This window comes from Lepidothrix coronata, unplaced genomic scaffold (assembly GCF_001604755.1).
Source record: "Lepidothrix coronata isolate B3197 unplaced genomic scaffold, Lepidothrix_coronata-1.0 Scaffold266, whole genome shotgun sequence".
Classification (NCBI taxonomy): domain Eukaryota; kingdom Metazoa; phylum Chordata; class Aves; order Passeriformes; family Pipridae; genus Lepidothrix; species Lepidothrix coronata.
Genome location: NW_016690446.1, coordinates 113,249 through 135,921, shown reverse-complemented (window position 1 = coordinate 135,921; position 22,673 = coordinate 113,249). Strand labels below are relative to the sequence as shown.

Sequence of the window (22,673 nt, the reverse complement as noted above, 5' to 3'; positions counted from 1 at the left end):
TATAGGGTAAGGCAATTTTATGTCATTTTCTAGAGATGAAAACAAAGCCTAACGTGCAAAATCCAGTCAGGGTTCTAGAGGACAGAGTAAGGTAGCTCATGTGGTAGCAATTCCAACAGACTAGAAGGTAAGGCATGTCAGTGTGTAACAAACGGGGCTGTGTGTCTTTAAGAGACCAATGTTTGTGTTTTCCCATGCCCTCCTATTGTGGAAATAACTTTCTGAGTCATTTCTCTGATCCTGGAGACAAACTGAACAGATACAAAACATAACAAAACACAATAGCAACGGGAAGAGAGAAATTCCCCCTTCCTCCTTCAACAACACGTTTTATGCCGGTGATCTGAATGCAGAAGGAAGGTGGAGACTGACAGTGTTGTTTGGTGAATCAAGCTCACCTTCTCCACCACAGCACAAACAGTTAAAACGTGAAAGCCACACTTCCCCAGTCTGTCACTTTTAAATGTTATCCAGTCTCTTTGGTTAAAAGTCTTACCTTCCAGATTTTCCACAGACAGCGAACTGCAAGAGGAATTTGTTAGCTTTTTTTAAACTTCAAAGCTTTGCACTTCAAAGACCCTACAGCTCTTTTCTCAAGCCTCATGCCCCACCCTCTGCAGAAAAGATGTCAGTTTGGGACTCTCAAAATGCCACACTTGGAAGCTCACATACATCTAAAGATCAAAATCACAGCTCGGATCTGCCCACAGGGGAGTAACGAGCAGGGCACACCCACAAGTGGCTGGCCCCAAACCCGGGCTGTATCAAGACTTCTACACCAAAATGCAGAGTCGCCACTGATCAGAGCTGAGGTTGAGAACTATCTCAAACCCTTTGAAATTACAGACAGACAGCTCCATGAAGTTGCAAGGCCTTGCAGGTTTGGTTTAACATCCAAGCTTTTTGTTAACTTTGGAAGTCATAAAACAAATCCCAATCTTTCCCACTCTGGGGCTGTCATACAAACTGCGTTTGCAGCCTGCTGGGAGAAACAGGACGACATGGAGGAAGAAGAAAGAAGAAAGTTTTGCTCAGGAGTGCCAGTCCCCCCTGTGCCAGGGCCAGCCCAGGGAGACGCCCGCGCTGCCGGGCACGGCAGGTTGGCAGAGCCCTCCAAGACATGACCTACATACATCCATCTCCCTCCCTGCAGCAGAGTCGTCAGCTTCAGGAGCTGAGGGTGTGCAACCAGCCACACACTCCCCAGCTTTTGCAACCTTCCCTGAGGACTGGGGAAGGGAGAGTTTCCCCCGACCGAGCCCTCGCAGGCAGCTGTGCTGATTAACTGAGCAAACAAGAGGCAAGCCTGGAAACAGGAACCTGGGGCAGGGTGGGTCTGCACAAACAACGAGGCTGGGTCAATAAATCAGGTCTGGCTCTTGGCATCCCTGCAAGAAACCTTCCAGTAAGGCTTCCCTGGATATTTTTGGACTCCACCTGTCTATTTTTAGGAGGGATAATTAATGCTGAAGGAAATAAGGAAAAAAATCAAGTTTTAAGTTCATGAATGGAAAATTTGTTATTCTCCACAAAATCACTATGATTAAGGAGGACTAAAACAGAAGGGTTGTATTTCAGAAGTAAAAATATGCTTCAATTCACTGTAAAAATTGCATGTTACATAGTGTTTGCTGAGAGAGGGGAAGCATTTCAAGAAGACAGGGCTTCACCACTTAACTGCTGTTAAATAGGAGTAGAGGCACAGCTGAGTGGTCAGCTTTAAACCCCAGCTGTACACGGGCTGTGTTTTTGTGCTCAGGCTCCCAGCTTCTCTGGGTGGTGGTGTGATCTGGCTTTGGGAGGGGCTGGCTGGGACCTCGAGAACATGCCCAGGCCTGTGCATGAAGTTACTCAGGAAGAGAAAAATCACAGCCAAGTTATGTAGCACCCTCAACAGGTCCTTAAAATAATCTGCCTCAAGTACAGGGCTATCACAAGGATAGAACATGGGTTTTATGAACTAAGATGGGAGTTTCTTAAAAATAAACCCGGCCTCTTGGATACAGGAGCTGAAATATGATGGACAACGTGTGCAATGCTTTCAAAATTCTGGTTTTTTACTGATAGCAGTGGTTTAGATTCACATACTTCAGCCTCATGACATAGTCTTCAATCAGTATTCTTGTTACCATTGCCCCTAGAAGAAAAAATCCTTTCCTTAGTAATTTTCTGTTCGTGTGTGTTCAGATCCCACCTCATTCCAAACAGTGAGTGCTTCAGAGCAGGGCCCCCCTGCCCAGCATCTTACACACAGCACCTTGCACTCAACACAGGCACGAATGGCAGCTTTGCTGTCCTGCAAGGACAAACGCCTGCTCCCTCCTTTCCCCTGCAGTCTGCACTCACCACTGCACACCCCAGGCTCTGCACTGCAGGGTCCCCTCAGCCTACACTGAGCCCAGCCTGGAAATCCCTGACACGGGGAACATTTGGGGAGTATCACACAAAAATTATCTTTTTGACTTAGAACTACCATTTCCTGTAAGCATGACTGTGGTCTGGGAAGGGCTAGGAAAAATCACTAGGAATTATTCAGTTTAATTCCTAATTATACCTCTCCTACCTGATAAATACTTGCCCCATGTCTCTGCACAAAACCTTTGCAAATGTGCTGGATGAAGATCTGTTTATTTTTAAGTTCAGGGAGGTAGATGTCATCTCCCATGAACAGCTATAACAATTGGAAAATGAGGACATGCTACAGAGTGTTTTTTCTAATGAACAGTATTTCTAATTTTGAAAAGGTTTTCATTTTCACATGTGACAGGGTAATGAGCATTTCAGCTACTTGGTGCCAGCCACATTTTAATAATATGAAGCCCTATATAGTTAAAGTGATGCTGAAGCATTTATATTTTGTATTTGCTTTCAGTTATTTTTGACAATAAGACAGCAGTATTGTCCACAAATCTTAGAAACCCAGATGCATGAGATATATATGCTACAGCTGAGCTCCTTGCTTGTCTGATAATTTCCTCAAAAAACAGGAGTCATGGTTTGAAGAACAGAAGCCAAAGGCAAAGCAGACTGGCTGCACTACGGGTTTTATCAGTTGTAAAGATGCACAGCCTGTCTGGGCTGTCCTGCACAGGCACAGCAGATGCCTCACAGGCCATCAGACAGCAAGAGATCCAGCTGCCACATGGGAGAGGAGCCCGGTGAGTCCATCCAGCTCGCAGGGGACAGTGACCAAAGAGCAGCCGGTGCCATCGAGGGCTGTGGGTCCCGCACGGGGACACGGACGTGGAGCTGACACGAACAGGGGGCTTCCCTCCCCACCCACATTCTGCTCCAGGGAAAAATCTGGCTGCTGGAGCAGGATTAGCACTGCCTGTAAGCACATCTGTGCCTTAGAGCTGCCTTCCTTCATGGATGTGTCCCACTCTCTCAGCCTTACAAATGCTTTAGTTCTGATGGCAAATTTATAACATGCTTGGTAACACATCAGCCTGCCTTCTGGAAAGCATTCATTGCTATATTCAAACCCAGCTAGAACCCAGAAATTCTGGAAAATTATCAGCACCAGTAATGTGTCAGCTTTTCGAGAAGAAAGGGTCATGGAGCTGTTCAAACTTTGTTGTTTGAACAATCACGAAGTAGTTGATTGTTCTATGTAGTCACAAATCCATAATTTGAGTTCATGGCTGGAAACAACTTCCATTTTGCTTTGTAAAGTTAAAAACCTTTCTTTAAAGAAGAAAAGCAATATTTTTTACATAACCCTTCTGCCAGCATTTAAAAGCACCTGGATTGTACATTTGCCAGTTTTGTGATATTCTGGAGTACTGTGCAGAAGCAAGAAGTCAGTAACAAATTTTACAACAGACTATGATACCCAATTAAATTCATGACTCTTCTCTGTTCACACAAATTATGTGAACATTATGGAGAACATTACCCATAAGCACTACAAAAGGAGAAAGATGCATTGCCCATAACTCACTAATTCCAATGTTTTGTACCTCAAATCAAGTTCAGTTATAGAGGAGAGAAATTGAAACTGCTCCTGATTGTCTAGGCAGGACAGTTGGGCTTTAAACCTCATATTATGTTATAACTCTTGTATTCCATTTATCAGTGTCAAAACTACTCTGCTGGGGACTCGTCCAAGCAACAGAAAGTGCACATGAAGTGGGAGCAGTGAAGGTCTGTGTGCCTGTGCTGTCAGCATTCCCAGGGGGGCAGGAGCGCCAGGGGACCTTCTGGGAGAGCTCACCCCCCGAGCCAGCCAGGGCAGAGCCCACTGTGAGAGCAGCACCTGCCTGAGGAGCAGGTCTGATCTGAGGCATTCTCAAAGGGCATGGGCACTGATTTGTGGCAGTTTAACAATAGATTTGATGGGGCTGGACTGGATGCCTGCTCTCTGTAACTGTGCCAAAGAGCCACCTTGCTGTTGCCACCCATCTTATGTAGGGTAGGCAACTTTTTCTGGCCAACAGTGGTAAATTTACTCCCACACTTACTAATTGGAGTGTATTAATGCTGGCTCCTACACTAGCCACTGCCATTTGCTCCCCCTCCTTCCTACTCAAACGATCAAAGTTTTTATTATAATTGGCAGATGAAGTCCAATGTGAGGTACTTTACATTTCAAAGAAACCTGACCATACCATGACTTACATGCTGTTTAATCTTGTGCAAGAGGTGTGGGTCCTTGAGTCTGCCATCTCTTCATTCCAGTCACTCCAAGAGTGTTCAGCCTTTGCAGGCATCCTGAAGATGATTTGCTGTAGATGGAAAAAAGTAAATTCAGCATCATTCTGCACAGCACTGAGACATCCAGCTTTTCTATTTGGATGGTTTTGTGGCTTCTTGAATGAGCACAGTGACTTAATGTTTTTCTGTGCAGAAAGACAGTGTTTTGCAACCATAAAACAGGGGCACAATACAGGGAGGGCAGGAATACTTTAGGAATCTCCCCAGCCCAAGGAGCTCTGGTGCCTTAGCCTTTGCTTCATCACTCAGATTTCTCTTAGTTCTTATGATGCACATAGCTAAACATTTGAGCAAATGCTATGGTTACAGGAATAATAAGAGTAGTTTTGTTCATTTTTGTCTTAGATCACAGCACTGTGTGAGTTCAGGTTAGCTGTTTAGCAGTCCTGTAAACCATTATTATCAGGTCCCAGTATAGCCCCCTGTTTTCTCCTTAAAGTCTTCATCCTCCCTCCCCACTTACTGTATGTCCCTGGTCTGGGTAACTATGATACAGATGCTTTTCAGTGCTTCATCATCACATTTCTGAAGTTGGACAAGGGACAGTCAGCCCCTACAACAGGGAAGAGAAATGAAATTTTTCCCACTTTTACTTGCTCTCAATTGGGGTTTTATAGCAATGTTAGGTGGCTTGAACTACTTTCATTTTGCTTCCTCTGAGTTAACAATATTAACAGCTTGATTTCAGCAAGGTATCCAAGTTGGGTGGAGTTTTGGGAAAGGTACTCAATTTGTTCTTTAAAATGCTCTTATTTTCTTGGAAATATGGTTACACAAAGAAAAGCATTGCACTTGTGTTGTAAGCAGTGAGTCTTTCAAATGTGGTGACGACTCAGAGAGATACATAGATTTATTTAGGGAGACCATGGCAAGTAGAGCACAGCTTTATAAAGCAAAACCATATTTGTACTTAAACATGGTTTATTTTATTTTCAAGCTAAAATCCAGTCAGATAATCCATATATGATATGTTTTTCAACAGTTCTAGTTACTATGCCACAGAAGAAAACTGGAATCACTTACTACAAAGCTGACAGGCTGGGGGAGAATTCTTTTTTATGAGCACTCTGCAAATGTGGGCTGTATTTCCTTTCTTTCCATTACTAAATCAGATTTTCACTGTATGCTATTACAAATGAACTCACCCATGGCAGTTCTGAGTGCACAGTGAAAAGAGAACAAACCTCCAAAACAAGCTGAGGCAACCCAAATTTTGGCCAGGAAGCCAATCAGGGAGGCCAGCCAAAGCCATATTTCAACAAGCAATGTCTTATGTTGCTTTAATGTCCTTTCCCCAGGGGAAGTCTTGAAGTGTTTCTTGAAGGTAAATTCTGCAAGCAGGTCTGCTCTGTGTTTCCCTGAAACCCTCTTGGATTTGTTAGAGCTCTAGAAGGAATCAGGAATCTGATCATGTTGAATAAATGGCATGATTGTGGTTTTTAAATCAATACAAAAGGACTAATACTTCCATAAACGTAAAATAACTCCAATATCAATCAGCCAGGCAGATAAGCTTACTGTGCTTACATTTAAGGACCAGACTGCTAGACTGCTAGTCATGTCAGAAAACCCCAGCAAATGCACAGAGTTCAGCAAGTCCACAACCTCTGCTGACCCTTAGCTTCTCCTCTGTCTGCAGGTATAGTATGTTCGCACCAGGAAGAAGGAAAATCTTAATAGCAGGTTGGCTTATTAGTATATTGAAACCTTTGAGATCTGCAGAACAGGTAAACATGTTCAAAGATTTTTATATCTCTCCTCCCCACACTATTTTACTATCTGATTTATCCCCAATTCAAATTCAAGATGATGTCAAACAGCAATGATTGAAGGGAAACCTGCTTCGTGAAAAGGCACAACAATAAAATGGTTCATATGGAACTTGAATCAAGAATGAAAGGACAAAATTAAAAAATCCAGGATTATGTTATAAAAACAGGCCCTTTCAAACCTTTTTAGATCACCTGAAAAGATTAGTTTAACTGATAAATAATCACCAATCCACTGTCTCAAGAGAGGGCCAGACCTACACTAACTAATAATTTTATCAATCACCAGGGGAAAGTGTTTCAAAAAATTATTAATGCCATTAGGAGATTAAATGATTGGATGCTAACACAGTGTAATCTGGATTGCTCGGAAAACTGGGTACAAACAACCCAAGTATGTTGGATAAAATCAAAATTGACTGAGACATTTAGAAAACAAATGACTTGGCTTTACTCACCAGATGTATATATTCACCTCCATCACCATATGGAGGACTCCGGCTCAGGAATCGCAGACTCCAAAAAGTACGAGCTCAAAGAGCAGCTACTTCTTCTACAATTTATGGATGGAAAACTAAACATAAAAACTAAAGACATCTTAGTGATTAACTATACAATAATTTCAGTTCAGAAATAAGTTTGTACTGAAATGCAGGCACTATCAATTCTAAACAGAATTAGAGACTGTTTCAGCAGGGGGGCTGTCTGACCCACCTACAGCAGAGCCTGCCTGGAGCGATTCTTACCAGAGCTGAAGTGTATTTCAGAAAAAGCTTTTCAGTCTAACTCGGGTCTTTACAGATCGAGGGAGATGTTAAAAGGCTCAAGGAGACTTCAAGCACAGGCATGAGAAATATTATATTTCAGGGACTGGAAATATGCCTTTGCAACAGCCTTAGAAGGCAGGATCTGCTCAGCCGGACACAGGAGGGTGAGGGATGGTCCTTTCAGTGGGTACAGGCACTTCAAAGGCAGCAGACAGCTCCTCAATCTGACAGGAGTGAAAGGAGATCCTAAAGCTAAAACTGGAGTCAGACAAATTCAAGTCAGAAGTTTGTTTTAAGAATGGCTAATTAACATTGGAACAAGTTGCCATGTTATTATGGTTATTATTCAGCACGTGGGAGTTCTCTAAAGGTGGTTGTGTGACAAATATCCTGTCTTTCCCCTGATGACACAGAGATTTCCTGAGGAGGGTGACAGGGGCAGTCACAGCCCAGTCTGTCCTGCCCCTCCACAGTGGCCTGGCAGCACTGCCCCTCCTGCACAGGGTCCTGTCCCTTTGGAGCCCAGGAACTGGGAATACTCTGAAAACAGAAGCTGAGCAGACAGTGCCTGATTTCTGCCTTCTGCCTCAGATTCTCAGTTATCTAATTTATGTAACTTAATTTGAAATCTAACAGTGAACTCTGGCAGCAGAGCACAAGCTGGTGATGAGCCAGCAGAGCCCCAGGTTTGCAGGATGCCCCTCAGCCTTGGCTGCAGCATCACAGCGAGGAGAGCACGGACAAGAATTCCAGCAAACGGGTACTTTAGAAATAAGTTAATTTTATTGAATAGGCATCATAGCTTCTCTCAGTTTCAAATAATGGAGAAGCCAATTCACACAGATTACAGAGCTATCAGTTACTTTTAGTAATCTTTCATAAAAGAAAGAAATTAAATACAGTTCTGCTATAAAAAGTGCGACAGTTATACTGGAAGTTTTTCAAAACAAAAGCAAGTTTTTCTACCTATTGCAAAAATCAGTTTAGTGCTTTAATACTTTACAAAGTAACAATCCAACTGCTAAAAACAGCTCTCACACATCATCTTCGTCAAAATATGGATCAGATTAAAAATGACATTTAAATTGAATTTGAATGAAAACAGCATGTAGAAAAGGTTCTCAAGAACTCACACTTTTCACAACAAAAAATATTCATTATCATTGAACATTAATTAATGATCCTGTTTCTTTTGAACAATGGATTTAAACGAGATGGCAGTCAGCTTAAAAATGATCAACTGTTTTCTTTGCAGACAAAAGTGACTGCAACCAATCATGTCTTGAAATTAGGAATAGGGAGGGGAATGGGAAAAGAGAAATTCACTCCTTTCATATGGGGTAAATGTTTTGCATGAAAATGGTCAAAGAAGAAACTTGAAAAGTCACTTCAGCTTTAAACAGATTTCTGTAATGGCTATCATGTTGTTTATTGAAATCCTAAAGCAATCTTTGCTAAGAGAATGTAAATTTATAGAAGACACTAAGAAGCTTAGACTCTGAAAAATGAGAAGGGTAGTAAGACTACCAAGAATTTGAATTCTTAGCCAGCAAAAATCAATGGGACTTACTTTATTCCCTGTTACCATTTCTTTAAGCCCCAGTGACAGCCAACTACTACCTTTCTTTGAAATATGGGCTTCAAGTACAAATATCTTTATTGTACATTTCTGTGGGTTAAAAAAATGCTGATTTTGCCAGCAGTTCTTACTAGAAAGAGTCACATTACCTATTCTGATATTTTAAACTTTATAGAATTAGCTTTGGTTATACTTGAACAGAGATCCTCAGTTAATGAGTAAATGAACTCTAGACCAAGGGTGGGACATCTGAGTTACTTTAATTCTTGCTTGGGGAGACAAGCCACTCTAATGCAAACTGAACTGAGAAAGCCAAGTCTTCTTTACTGGAAAATCTACCACAGGCTTTAGGGACAAAGAGCTTTAGAATTTGTCTAAGAAACTGCAAGATGAAAATAAAAATGTTAGCAATAGCAAAAAAGATGTACAAACAAATTTGGGGGGCATTTGATACAATAGCAGTGGTAAAGTTATGATGAATTAACTCCAAATACCTTCTGTATATAATATTTCAGACTGTCCTTCAAGATCTGCCCATGTCTGAGAGGCATTGGCTTTAACAACACAGTGTGTCCAAATGGCAGAAACACATGTAAACAGCATTGAGATGCTCAATGTTTCATTCAACTTTTTCCATACTACAAAAATGTCAGTCACAAGAATCAGTGAGGAAGAACAAGGCCTTCCAAGGAGAACAAAAGTCTTTCAGCCCCACAAGAGGCAACTTCAAGGCATTAGGAAAAGTTCATAACAGTGTTTTATGTCTTAAAATTGAATGCAGAGTGAACCTCCGGATGGATTCCAAAACAAAACAAGAGCTCTGTGCAGATTTGAAAAACTGCTTCCCAGCTGACTGTGCTAAGCCTGGCACAGTGCAGCTGCAGAAGGAACTAGCAGGCTCAGAGCAATGGGCTTGGAAAAGACACAGAAGCAATTGCTCCTTCCCAGGGAAGAGCATAAACCTAATCTAAATCACTGGGATAGAATTTTATACGAAGCTGTCAGAGCTGGCCCACAACACTAGGATTGGGAACTTCTGGCTGCTTAAGTCTGTGTGACTGATTTTATCCATTATTTAGTCTGGGCATCAATCCTGTTTGTTCTCCTTGGTCCTGGTGGATGAGCAGAGCCCAGCACCACGTGCATGCAAAGCATTTCTATACTGTACACACACTGTGCATTATACAAAGACTGTATTTACAGTACTCAGAATACTGAGCAAATAAACAATAAAACCATTGCTTAACTTCTGTCAGTATTAAAAATGCTCACGATTTGCAAAGTTGAGAGACGAGAGCACTCCTGCCCCGCCCACATGGCTGTGTTTCAGTTCAGACCTGACTGCAAGCCCACAGAAAGGAGATGCCAGGTTTGGTGCTGCATCTCCTGCATATTTGAACCAAAAGCCTGGAGAAGAGGCTTTGTGTTACTTAAATCTGGAGGCAAATGGCAATGAGGCAGTGTTCCACTTCACCTTTACTACAGAGGTACTGTTCAGACACATGGGCCACAATGAACTGCATCTGTTTTAAAGGCAAGAGTGACCCCGAGCTGCTGTTTTGGCCACGGCTCTCAGGCTCCCCCCACACTGTCAGGCTTCCTCAGGCAAAGCTGCTGTGCCAAGGGCTTCTAACTTCATTCCGTGGCAAAGCAGTTAGATGGAATTTACCTATAAAGGTGGCTTTTATCTCTCAGCTTTGCCCAAGAAGGAAAGTGCAATTCCATTTTCATGTGAAAAAAGGAAGAAATGGGTCACTAACATACAAGCCAAGTCTTTAAATTTCCCCCACCCCCTTTTTTTAAAAGAAATGGGATTTGAAAGGGGCAAAATGCAAATGAAATACACAACACACACAGGAATTAGGCACTGTTTAGTTTCAACATAGGATCATATGTTTTGCAATCTCAGATGATTTTACCACTAGAATTTGCTTTAAGAAGGGAAGAAAACTTCCTTTTCTCCCTTCTTTCCCAACAGCAAACCTCTGCAACAAAGTAAGAGGCTACATTAGATGCAGAGATGAATTTCTCTGTTTTCCCAAAATACAGGAAGATCTACAAAACTTACAGTCTTAACAGCAAATAGTTTTTGATACATCTTAACTATTTTCCCTCTTTTTAGGATTTTGGTGCCCTGGTTACCCCACAAGCTACCATTCTCTCTCTGTTTTTACTCCATCTCCTCTTCTGATTAAGGTTTCCTGACACACTGACACTTATCCGTCACAATTTTTTAAAGAAAATGTTAAGATTACAGGTTATTCAAATATGGGTACACAGACCACAGCAGGCTCGAGTGTTCTACAGTCACGGGTGAACGAGGAAGTGGGACAGAGGCTGCATCCAGTTAAGTGACTCTCAGTCCCCAGAGAGTCATAATTTTAAGGCTGCTTGGAACATGGTGGCTTTTACCCATATTGCCTGTTCCACAGTGCAAATGTGCATCAGCCATTTCAATTCTCTTGACACAGTACATGCATTCAGGCAATGGGAGGTAAAACAGCAATCAGAACAGCATATTCACTTGAGAGGAGAAATCCCAACCAAACAAACCAATGTGACCGTGAATCCAAGGAAGAAATAAGGTCTTAACCCCCCCCAGCCAGTGGGATACACTACCCCATTAAGAACGCAACAGTTAAACAATTAGATGGTGTTTTGGTACAAGGCAAGTCTCTCCATACTCAAACAATCACTTTATGCATAAGCCCAATTATTTGTTCACACGTGGAAAATCACTAAAGAGAAAATGAAAATTCCATTGACTGAAAGAGTAGAGGGTTAATAAAGAAAGGCCCTGATATGGGTTGGAGTAATGCTCACTTGATTTTCTGAAACCAAGAGCGAGCTTTTCATTCCGCAGAAGTTGATGCTCAGCACATCCTAACCACAGTGTCTTTACCAGGACAAACCCAGAATCATTGGGCATCCAGATGGGAACATTTTGGTTGTGGTACCTTAATAGTAATTCTTAAACAAACAAGCAAATCCCAACAAACTAAACCATGAAAGTTAGGGAATTTCAAAAACTACACACATTCCTAATTTAGCATATACATTAGTTTATGATGTCTTTTTTTTTGCACAGTTCATCAGTAATTGATATGTACAGTACAAAGAACGATGAAGAAATAAAATCTGAAGCCTTCAACCTGCAAGAAGCGAATGCATATTTGAGATCTGTTAAGACACGATGTATCTGCCTATCAGCGATGACACTTCAGTCATCTAGAGTGATTTTCTTCCCACAGATGCAAAATGATTGCACAAGTTATTCATTCTTGGTTTTTGTCCTGAAGGAATAATAAATCTCTGATTCTGTTTTTTAAAAAAAAAAGGCAAACTAATCCTATTCTAATGGGTTCAGGGTGTATTATGAATGTCCCAAGTCAATCAGTATCTGCAAAGAAATGTTTCATTTGGTAAGGAAATTTTTGATGAATGTTTATTCAGAAGCTGCTTATAAAAGTGGCTATTGGTAGAGACTGGAATTAAATAGGGAGGAATAGTGTTGTACTAAAAATATATAAAGAAAAATTTAAAGCTTTTCAATTAAAAAAAATTTGTATATTCAACTGACATTAGATATAGATGTGCACAACAGACAGAGCAGTTAGAAACAATTACATTTACAAAGCTTTCTTTTCATGGTTAATTTCTACCAGCATTTCTGAAAGGAACCTCTAAAATGATGACCCTGCTTATAATAAAGGCGCAAAATATTGCTCTGTAGCGTATTTTGAAAATAATATAAAAATAATTTCTATATTACAATTTAAACTTGGCTTGTAAAATTCCAACATAATACAGCCTTAAGTCTACAAATAGAACATACTTACAAACACCTTTGTGTTCTTTTCCTCTCATTTTTAACAATACAGTGTTTTAGTCATATACACTGGAAAATCCATGTGCAAATTAAAATAGATACTAGTGTCTGTTACTGAAATAATTTCACTCCTATGCTATACATGTTTGGTGATTCTCGTAAGCTGCCATTCTCTAAAACAAATACTCTTCAAATACACTGACAGAGACTTCAAATATACTAAGCTGAAAAGCAATCTACAATCAGCATCGGTTATTTTGTTTCTCTGGACCTATGTTTATTTGAGATTATTGTGGTTTCTATTAACATATGGGTTTTCACCTGTGCAAAACTCTCCCAGTGTTATGAAGACTTTACTTCCTTATGAGCTTGTACTCCACTTTCATGTCCAGCTTGCAAGTATTTTACATGTCAATGAAGCACCTGATTTAAGGCCCCCACTACCAATGGGATTCTGTCCTCAGATTTCAGGGGACAGCAGATTTAGTCCAAAGAGGCCTAAGGCTTCCCTTTACTCCTCAGGCAAAATTCTCACTGATTCTCTTGCTGGAAGAGTAACATCAGGCAGCCTGTGGGGAACAGACACTGGCTGAAGGCTCAGGCCTTGATAAAAACATTCACGCTTTTCCTTGACACTTTCTGGAAGTTTCTGAAAAGCAGCAGACTCCTTGCTGTCAGGAGACTGTTCAGGTGGGTGAAGTTGAGCACCAGTGTAAGTGTTTGCAGAATTGGAGAGTTGGAGGGCAGTATTTTGTCAGATCTGTGCTGTGCATTTTTGATATCTACACATTCATCACACGAGAAGTAGATGACCCTGACTGTGCCCTGTGCAAGGACTGACCCTGCCTCAGATGTCCACGGGGTCTGCTCAGTCCTTCTGGACCCAGGAACTCTGCTCACACCAGTGTTCAGCTGGAGAAAAGATGACTCTGAAGACTTCACTTGGCCTATTTAGACTTCTTAAGAAATAAGCAACACAAAATTTTTCAAGTACAGCATCTTTCCTTCACTGATACCCTTAATGTTACCTTTGACTTAGGAAGAAGCAACTAATTGCTAAAGAAAGCTGGGACAATATTCTCATTGCATGTATAGAACAAAAAGTTAACCAATTTTTTAAAATCCAAAATACCTGAAGTTACTTCTGATAACCTGCAAAACCTTCTTCTGAATGAAGTGCTTGTTATCCATATGCTACAACTGATACCCACCTCTGAAAATATACTTGTAAAGTCTGTGGTTTATCAACTCCTTATAAAGCATTTTAAATGGAACTTTAATATAAAGTGTGACTGAAACCCATTATGTATCACAGGCATCCTCTGTTACAGACCTTTGTATCAGAGTTTATGAATAAACTAAAAAAACTGCATAATAGGTTTAAGTCTTTCTTAAATTAGAAAAGTTGCACATTCACACGTGAAAAGAATTCCAGCTTCCCTCAACCTACATATCTCCTGGTAATTTTGGATCTGTTCTGGGAAGGTGTAGCCTACCCAGTATTTAGTCTGTACTTCAGAGATCTAGACAACAGTGCTAAATGTTGAATCACTATCAAGGAGAAAGGGGGGAAAAAAGCACATTCAAATGCAAAACTATATGTGAGTATTGCAGCCACCTGAGCTACACAAGGAATGAGTCAGGTCCCCCCAGCCAACCCTGATTTCTGTACGTCTGGGACTAGGAGGTAACTGCACAAGGTCTGGAGGGCACAGAGAGGGCAGAGCAGGCACAGAGAACTGACTGGCCTGTGGGCTGCAGATACCTTCAGCTGTCAGGAAAAATAAACCAAAACAGCAGTCAAAGGTTAGCAGATAGTGCAACAGAAAACTATGTATGAAGATTATTGCCTCTCACACATAGCTCAGGAATGATACAATTTCTTTCAGTGCCTGGTGAATGCAACTCACGAGCAGTTGGGAATTCTCTCTAAAAAAACAGGCAGAAAATTTCCTTTTGTAGTTGGAGACTTCTTCTAATGGGACAACCACTCCTTCAGGAGGAGGCACTGTTCCTGCAGGTTTGGACTGTTTAATGCCAACTGTGGCATTATGCAGACAACTGCCACAAAGAGCTCAGAAAGAAAAAGAAGGAACCCCCCCCCAGTACTACATATCCAGAAAAAAGGAGAACTAGCAGGAAATTATGGGTAGATTTTAACTGGCAAATTGCATTGTAGGCCTACAAGTTCTTTTCAATAGCAAATGTCAGGGGACAAGAGAATTGTGGTATTTGGAGAGAGTTCTGAAAGAAAACAGTGATTAGAAAATTATTCAAAGATATTCCAAGAAAAGGATTCTGAGGAAACAGGCACAACTGAAAGGTGTTCTGTCAGTATTTCATATAACACGTATTTTAAAATGAGCAGTCCAGCAGTGGTAAATCTTTATGGAAATATCTGAGTGTCCTGAGGATGACAATGAACACTCAAGTTTGGTATCCTATAGAGACAAGCCTGATTATTATTCAGAAGACCAATTAACTTTTCAAAACAATCTAACATACAATGTATTCAATAATTTAGAATAGAGTAATTTTATCTACATGCTGACCAGTTGTAAATCTCTTTCTTTTACGAGTAGGAGATCTTAGAAACATACTATAGAAACAAATCCTTTAAAAAATGGGAAACAGTGAATTCTCATGGTGCTTGCTTATTTTTATATATGTGCTGTTACTTTTTTCCTCACTGAGAAAGATACAACTCACTCAAATACACAGACTGGTGTGGATTGCTGCTAATGTATTTCTAAAGCACAGCTTTACACAGAAGTGATTCTCAGAGTATCAAATGCTACTGCTACTCTAATGCCCTAAGAATTCTTAAATATTTCTGGCTTTTGTGAAGTTTCATCCTTCCAGTTTTCTCAGTCTCTGCAGCAAATACAATCAAGTGTAATATTTGATTTCTTTTTACATAATCTGGCCTGTTTTAGCATAATCTGCAATCCCAGTTGTCTTTGACAATTAGAAATTAGATGTAATCACAACAGCAAACCAAACAGGGCACTGCTCACCAGTGTATGCAGCTGGAGACACGGGTTTGGAACGTGCTTACCTTGGGGACAGGAGTCACATGGAGCTTTAACACACACCAGAATTTCCCTTTCAGGAAGGAAGCAAGTTCAGTGAGACTCAGTGTATGCTCAGAATACAGCAAGGAATGTGAAGTACAGGCCTGGATTCATGGAATACCTAACATGGCAAAGACCCTCACTTTTTAGGACTGGTTAAGGGACTTATTTTGAGACCTACCATTCAGCAGAAAACCTAAAAATACAGTCAGTTTTAAGCATATGCTCAGTTCCACCAATTTCGGTGGGACATTAGGAAAAGCTCATGTGCTTTTCCTCAAAGCCAGCACATGGCAGCAGAAGCTTGTGCATCCTGTTTTGCAGATGACTTTAGGCTTGGTTTCAGGGTTAATTAGGGTTAACCCTGATTAACCAGTGAAATGATGCCACCCACGTTAAGAGCAAAAATTGGGGTACAGCAGAAAAAGAATCAGAAACAAAGACTCTTTGGCAAAGGATCTTTCCTGTGAGGGCCAGAAAAGTGCTATTCCATAGTGAGGAAGGCAGAACTCATGTTGTGCACCTTTGGGTGGCAGAGGAAGTCCTGAAGGCAGTGCTTCACCTGCTGGTGGAAAATTAGCTCTTTATAAAAGCCCCGTGTGTAAGGGGAAAGTAAATGAGCCACTGAGCTCTTGTTTCTACACTGTGCCACTGATGGTGGAGGGCGCAAAACCTTCCAGGAAACCTTCTCGTGTCATTCATCTACTTCACCAGCATCTCTTTACAGAAATGTTTCTGTGAGCTAAGTTTTATTTTCAAAAGTATTGCAAATACTTCTGTAAATATTTGGATATCAGGCTTGTGCAAATCTGTGCTCGGAGCTGCCATTCCTGCTGGAGGTATTTTACAGCCATCTGGGAACCTCCTGGGTGGAGATGACTCACTCTGGGAGAAGACTTGGAAATAGGTGGAGCCAACAGTCTTCAAGAAAGGCTCACGTAGTTAGGCTTGCAAGAATTATCACTCAGTAATGCTGAGAAATGAATAAATAACTAATGATTAGGCTCATACACTAGCTAAGGCAATAAATTGATACATTACATTTGTTTTGACAAGCAGTTCATTCAGATCTAAAATGATCCTAAATTTCCTAGCTGGTCATCAAATTTTCCAAATGTAATAACATTTTTATATTTTAATTTTATTTTAATATTTCTCTGCATTTTAACAGCAATGAAAATACTTTTGAAATTCAGGTGCCCAAAACTATATTATGTGGTGGTTTTGGGACATGAAGTCTTGAAAGTCATAATGAATTTTTTTATAAAACCTGTTTAAAAATTCAGTGCAAATAAAAGTGGTTCGAATCTACTTCTTTTTTTTTTCTTTTTAATGGAAATGTAGAAATAATTGGTAAGAACTTAAAATTAGGAAGAGCTACAGCCCTCATGAATTCAGACCTTTCACTCCCATTTTTCCAGAATCATTCCATTTCAGAGTGAAGTAAGTACAAACATTAGTAGCAATGCAATATGCTGCCATGTTAAAAATGTGCAGTATGCAAAATCACTACCCTCCTGAAAAAAAAGGCTATGAAAAATTTAGGTTTTACTGAGGAAAAAAGACTCTCATAATAGCTCTATCATTTCAAAGGTCTGCAAGGCAGACACTACCCTACCACAACACCACATCTCTGTTATTATGACTCGCCACTATCATTCTACTACCTGAGTGATGTCAGTGTAAATTCAGGCACCATTAGTAAATTTTTGACCAAACATATACACAGCACTGACAAAGGAGTAAACAACCCTTCAGCTTACCAGTATATGTAAAAAAGACACTGACAAAATGGAAAATAATATTTTTTATGATAAATTAATCCTATTATTTCCTCATTGCCCCGGAAAAGCGAAAAGCTAGACACTATTTACTCATCAATCCTTTATTCTTGTTTTAAGGATTCCTTTTACTGCAATCCAACACTGTTTACTTTGTAAGTAAGAAAATGGTAAAACTAAGTAGTCAGGAAGAATCCTCAATGCCTGTGTCCCTTGCTGTCCCTCTCCCTGCGCTTCAGCTCCTCCTTGTAGCAGTAGGAACAGTAATTGTCAGTCTCAGGACGACCATAAAAGGAACAGTTCTCCTTCTTACAGCGGTTCTGCTGGATGGAGTAGATTGGGCAAACTGTGCTTCTGCCTTGGTTTTTGTCATTGTTCAGCCAGGTCTGGGGAGCGTCCTCGTCCGCGTACTCCAGGCAGTCCCTGATGTCCGCGGTGTTGAAGCCGTTGGTGTAGGTCTGGGACTTGTGCTCGGCGGGCAGGGCACAGCTCAGCGACTCCACCGTGTTCACCGTGCGGATCCCGGGCAGCCGGGCCGGGCTGTAGCTCTGGGAGGACAGGGACCTGTTCTGCTGGGGGTAGGTGGCACAGGTCTTCAAGGTGCCCACCACTGGCTTGTAGGTGTCGTCTTGGAAGCTCGATGGCTTGGAGTTGACGTCATGCAAATGGATGACACTCTGCCTTTGGACAGGGGGAGTATGGCTGTAGTGGGCAGACACTGGGATGGGGCCACTCCTCTTGGCACCACTGTTGGGGGAGGAGAAGGGCCCGGGGGTGGGACTAGTGCGGTCTTTGAACTTTAAAACCAGCTGGGTTGTATGGCTTTGAGGCAAGACGGGTGATGCCCTATCCTGAGGAGATGTTTCCAATTTTTCTTTTGAATATGCTTCTGGCTCCAGTTTCCTACTAGATGAGCCATTCAGTGCGGCCTTTTTCTCAGCTTCCTTCCTCTTCTGTTCCTGCTCTGCATTGAATCGCTCCTGGGCACTGGTCAGGTAATAACCGATCATCTCCTCGTGGAACTGATGCCTGTGACTGGTCAAAAGAAGGCCAGCAAAAATAAACTTCCGTTCACCCTGCATGGCAGCTCTCAGAATGTTCAGGCTGAGCTTCACGTCAGTGCTGTACTTCCAGGGGTCAGCCTGCTTGTCAGGAAAGGGTTTGGCGCTGCCCTTGTCCGTGGGGGAGCTGCTGGCTCTGTCTGTGGGGGACGGGGTGGTCTTCTCCGACGGAGACGTGCTCGCAGACTGGCCCGACTCCTCTTTGCTCCCTTTTCGAGACTTTGACTTCTTCTCTTTGACCTTCTCTACTGTGTCCCCATTTTTTCCATTCCCTGAATTGGCTCTGCTCATTTTGCCGTGCACCAGCCCTCCAAGACCACCCATGTTCTTTTTCAGTTTAATTCCCAGGGTTTTACTGAGGCTTCCTATTTTATTGGCAACTGAATCCGTCCTGGTTTTGTCTTTATCTTTCCTTTGTTTGTCCTTTTCTTTTTCTTTACTGTTTTTGCCATTATTGCCATTGGAATTACTACAGATGGAATCTCGGTCCGAGTCCATTGAGTCAGCCAGAGACTGCACGTCTTCCCCAGCTGAAGCTGTAGGGGATTCTGGTTGAGCCAAAGGGGCCTGCTATGGAAAAGTAATTATAATTAGATACAGAAAAATTGGTTTAATGCAGGAACTGGTGCAAAAAGACCCCCCAAATTCAATACATATTTTGACATTGATTATAAATATATTTTTTAATTTACACAGTGACATTTTCGACTGGTTTCTTCACCAAATAAAGCATATTTTGCTGTGCTTACTCTGTATCTTTCTTGTTCCTAAGTAGCTTTTGGTTCCTTTCGAGTACATTTGTAGGGCAGGGGTCAGTCACTGGGGGCTCTGTGACAGTCAGTGTGTGAGCCATGGAGAGGAGCTCCCTGTGGAGCAGAGACCAGCACAGGCCTGGCCACTCCACAGGGAGCACCTCCAGGGGCTGTCCCTGAGCCAGCAGGGAAAGGAACTGCTGACATTGCCATGGAAGGGGAACGAGGTGCTGCTGAAAGCTGTGAGGGGGATCCAGCACACAAGCCTGCATGCAGCAATATTTCAAAATCCATTATGTTCAAACCCCGACTTATTTAAACTGACTTTTTCATTGCTCGGGTCTCTGGTGCGTGAAAATCAAAGGTACGATGCAGCAGAGCTGAATGTCTCACCTGGAATATCACACATTAAACTTAAGCCAGAAGGCTGAGGAACACAGTTATGTGCTTTCATGCTTATTGGAAATGCAGTGCAGATAAAACTGGTGTCACAAATCCAAGTTCCACTTTATATTTTAGGTAACATGATAAAACATCTGTCTTGACAATGCAATGACATGGATCCTAGGGTACTTTAAAACAGGACTCTGTTCATTAACTCCTGCAAAATTTAGTCTTGCTTTCAGGTACCACGAAGCCAAAATCTGCTAGAGATAAATAGGGAACACTTAACTAACCACAAGGACTCAGGGAGGGGTAACCTGTAGATGTATATACTTGTGGTATATAAATACCTGCCTGCTTCTTGTCCCTGGGTACTTCCATGTCCCCTGTCTCTCAGGGATCCCTGAGCACCCACCACCCAGCTGGGAGCAGAGGTGACAGTGCTGCTGTGACCTGACCATCACAGTGTCAGCAGGGACAGGTAACCCAGGTTCCACACTCACCACTTACAAATACAGGACCATTTCGCCTCTCCTTTTTATCATGTGGTAGCTGCTAGTGTTGAAACTGTAGAAAAATGGATTTTCCCCCTCTTGCAGGTTGCTAAATGCTTTCTCCTTTTGTGTTCTGTTCCTCTGTTCAAGCCCCATCTGTGCAGGCTGCCTAAATCACCTCCATGCTCTCCTAGCAACCTTTAGCCTCCAGACTAACCCCTCGATCTATTCAATGCAGTTTGCAGAGAAATTTGCAGCTGAGTAGGTGCCAGCTGGGCATGATTCTAAAATAGCTCTCTGGAAGAGTCAGGCTCCAGTTCAGAGCCTGTCTGTGGCCTTTTGTCAGCCACTCTAAACTGGGAGCTGTCCAGGGGGGGCAATGCATTCTCAGAAAGGACTTGGGATTGGTGACTTAACAGTGGCATTAGAAGAGCAAGCCAAACTTCTGAAAAAACAATGGTGAGAAGAGGTTTCTTTAAACTACACAGACTACTGGAAAATGTAACAGAAAGATAAGCTAGAAAATACAGTTCAGCAAAAAATATACAAGCAACTGTGTTATTAGAGTAAATAACCAGATAAATCCATAAGCCTGATTGCAGTGTCAGTGAGGCATGAGTGACTTGTCCCTGCTGCTGGGACACTGAGGTGTTTCCAGGCAGCCCTCCCTCCCCAACACCCTTCATGCCCTGTGTCTCTGGTTGTTTGGAGCGAGGGGGAGTTGACCTTACCCGTGTCTCAGAAGGGATGCGTATCCACGTTACATTCATGTAGCTGTGCAGAAGGTTGAGCTTTGCCTCAAGAGACAGAATCAAACTAAAGATGAAAAAAAGAAAGGAACAGTCAAAAAGCCTGAAAGAAAAAGTAATATTTCATAACAGGGAGAGGTGTAACAGCAGCCTGAATTGTGACCATCAGCTGGAGACCCACCCATGTCTTCTGCCACGTAACCAGAGAACAAGAACAAAGCCCTGGCAGCTCTCCCAGTACTCCAACCAGGTACAGCTCAAGACATTTTACTGCTTAACACTGAAGTTACAGAAAGGTCTTACTTGGCCAGTCTGGTGTTATCATTGTCATCTTTTCCCCACTCCCAGTCTTTCCCAGGATCGACCGCAAAGTGCAAAGGCAGTAACTTGTGTTCAGAGTCAGTCAGGGGGATCACGGCTGAAGCAGAGAAGAAACAAGGATTGGGGTGGGGGGAACAAAAATAACAAAAAGAGAAGACTCAGCTGTGAAAAGCAGAATGGCTGCTGCAGGAAGGGCAGGGTTTAAGTGTGCAGCAGAACTGTATCATCAGAGCACCACAAGTGATTTATACTGGGCTCCACCTCCCTGTCCTCATGCGTGTGCAACAGAATACCCTGGTTTAATACCCTGATTGCTCCTGGAATGAACAAGAGTCACCTGTGGAGGAGGGGAGACCTCTGAAAGAACAACATGGCCATTCTGTAATGCACAATAAACATTTCCTGGAGACAGAGTCATTACAATACCAGAAAGCAGTAAAAAGTGGCAGTATTCCTGCCTGGCTCTCAGAATCACAGATTCACATACTTGTTAATTATTTTGCCTTTTCGGTTTAGCACCTTTTTGTTTTGCACTGTCAAAGAATTAAAAATACATTGGTATCAGCAGTAAGAAACAGAGCAAAAGGCAGTTACAGCGATTTTGGACTCAAACTGTGAATTAAGGTAATTGAAGAGCATAGATCAACATATATGTGAGTCAAGAGGTCAGTATGAGGTCTGTCTTGAGTGTAGTGAAAAGACCATAACTTCTGTTATATCCCAGCATTGCAGTTTTCACTCTTCTGTTCTTTCCCCTCTCTGTGAAGGCTCTGCCTTCTGACACCTCTCTTAATGACTCTGCTTTATACTCTGCATGCAGGGACCACACTCTGGTGTTACAGAATGTCTATCATTCATCACCAGCGAGAAAGTAAGAGAAAAACAGTCAGCTTTAATTAAACCCACTAATTTGCTTGCATTTCATTAGGAAAAAAGGTAAAAACTGTTGAAGACCTGGTAGGATGCTCAGCATGGTGCAGGTCACTGCTGCTCCTCTGCCAACCAATCAAGGAATTTAATTTTCTACACTAAACCTCTAAAGAGTTCACCTAGGTATTCATTCCAGCCAAGCCAGGGGACAAAGAAACCTGGAGAAATCACCCAGACATCAGGGCACTCAAGTTATTGAAACCCGACTGCAATGGTTATGTGCTGTCCGCAGTCTCTCCTGCAGTTCAGAAAACACCCCTTGTCAAAACAAAGGTAACGCGTGTTTGGTACAAGATTGTTCCTCGTGCAGCAGAACAGGCAATGTCCTGCGTGCTGGGGGGGCAGCGGGGCTCGTCAGCCCCATCCCAGGGTCACACCGAGGGTTGTGCTGTTCAGCCCCATCCCAGGGTCACACCGAGGGTTGTGCTGTTCAGCCCCATCCCAGGGTCACACCGAGGGTTGTGCTG

At 42.2% G+C, this 22,673-nt stretch overlaps 1 protein-coding gene across 5 annotated transcripts in view; it reads right to left on the bottom strand.

Moving 5' to 3' along the window:
* Positions 1-17,603: 17,603 nt before the first annotated feature.
* OTUD7A (OTU deubiquitinase 7A) overlaps positions 17,604-22,673 on the bottom strand; it is an 85,349-nt gene continuing 80,279 nt past the window's right edge. For 4 of the 5 annotated variants that reach the window (XM_017835911.1, XM_017835912.1, XM_017835914.1 and 1 more), the window contains 3 exons: positions 21,259-21,373; positions 20,938-21,022; positions 17,604-19,146 (listed from right to left, as the gene is read on the bottom strand). In XM_017835911.1, the coding sequence (XP_017691400.1) occupies positions 17,713-19,146; positions 20,938-21,022; positions 21,259-21,373 (1,634 nt within the window). In that variant the 3' untranslated portion in view covers positions 17,604-17,712. The remainder of the gene's footprint in view (positions 19,147-20,937; positions 21,023-21,258; positions 21,374-22,673) is intronic. The other variant, XM_017835913.1, reaches the window with a different exon arrangement.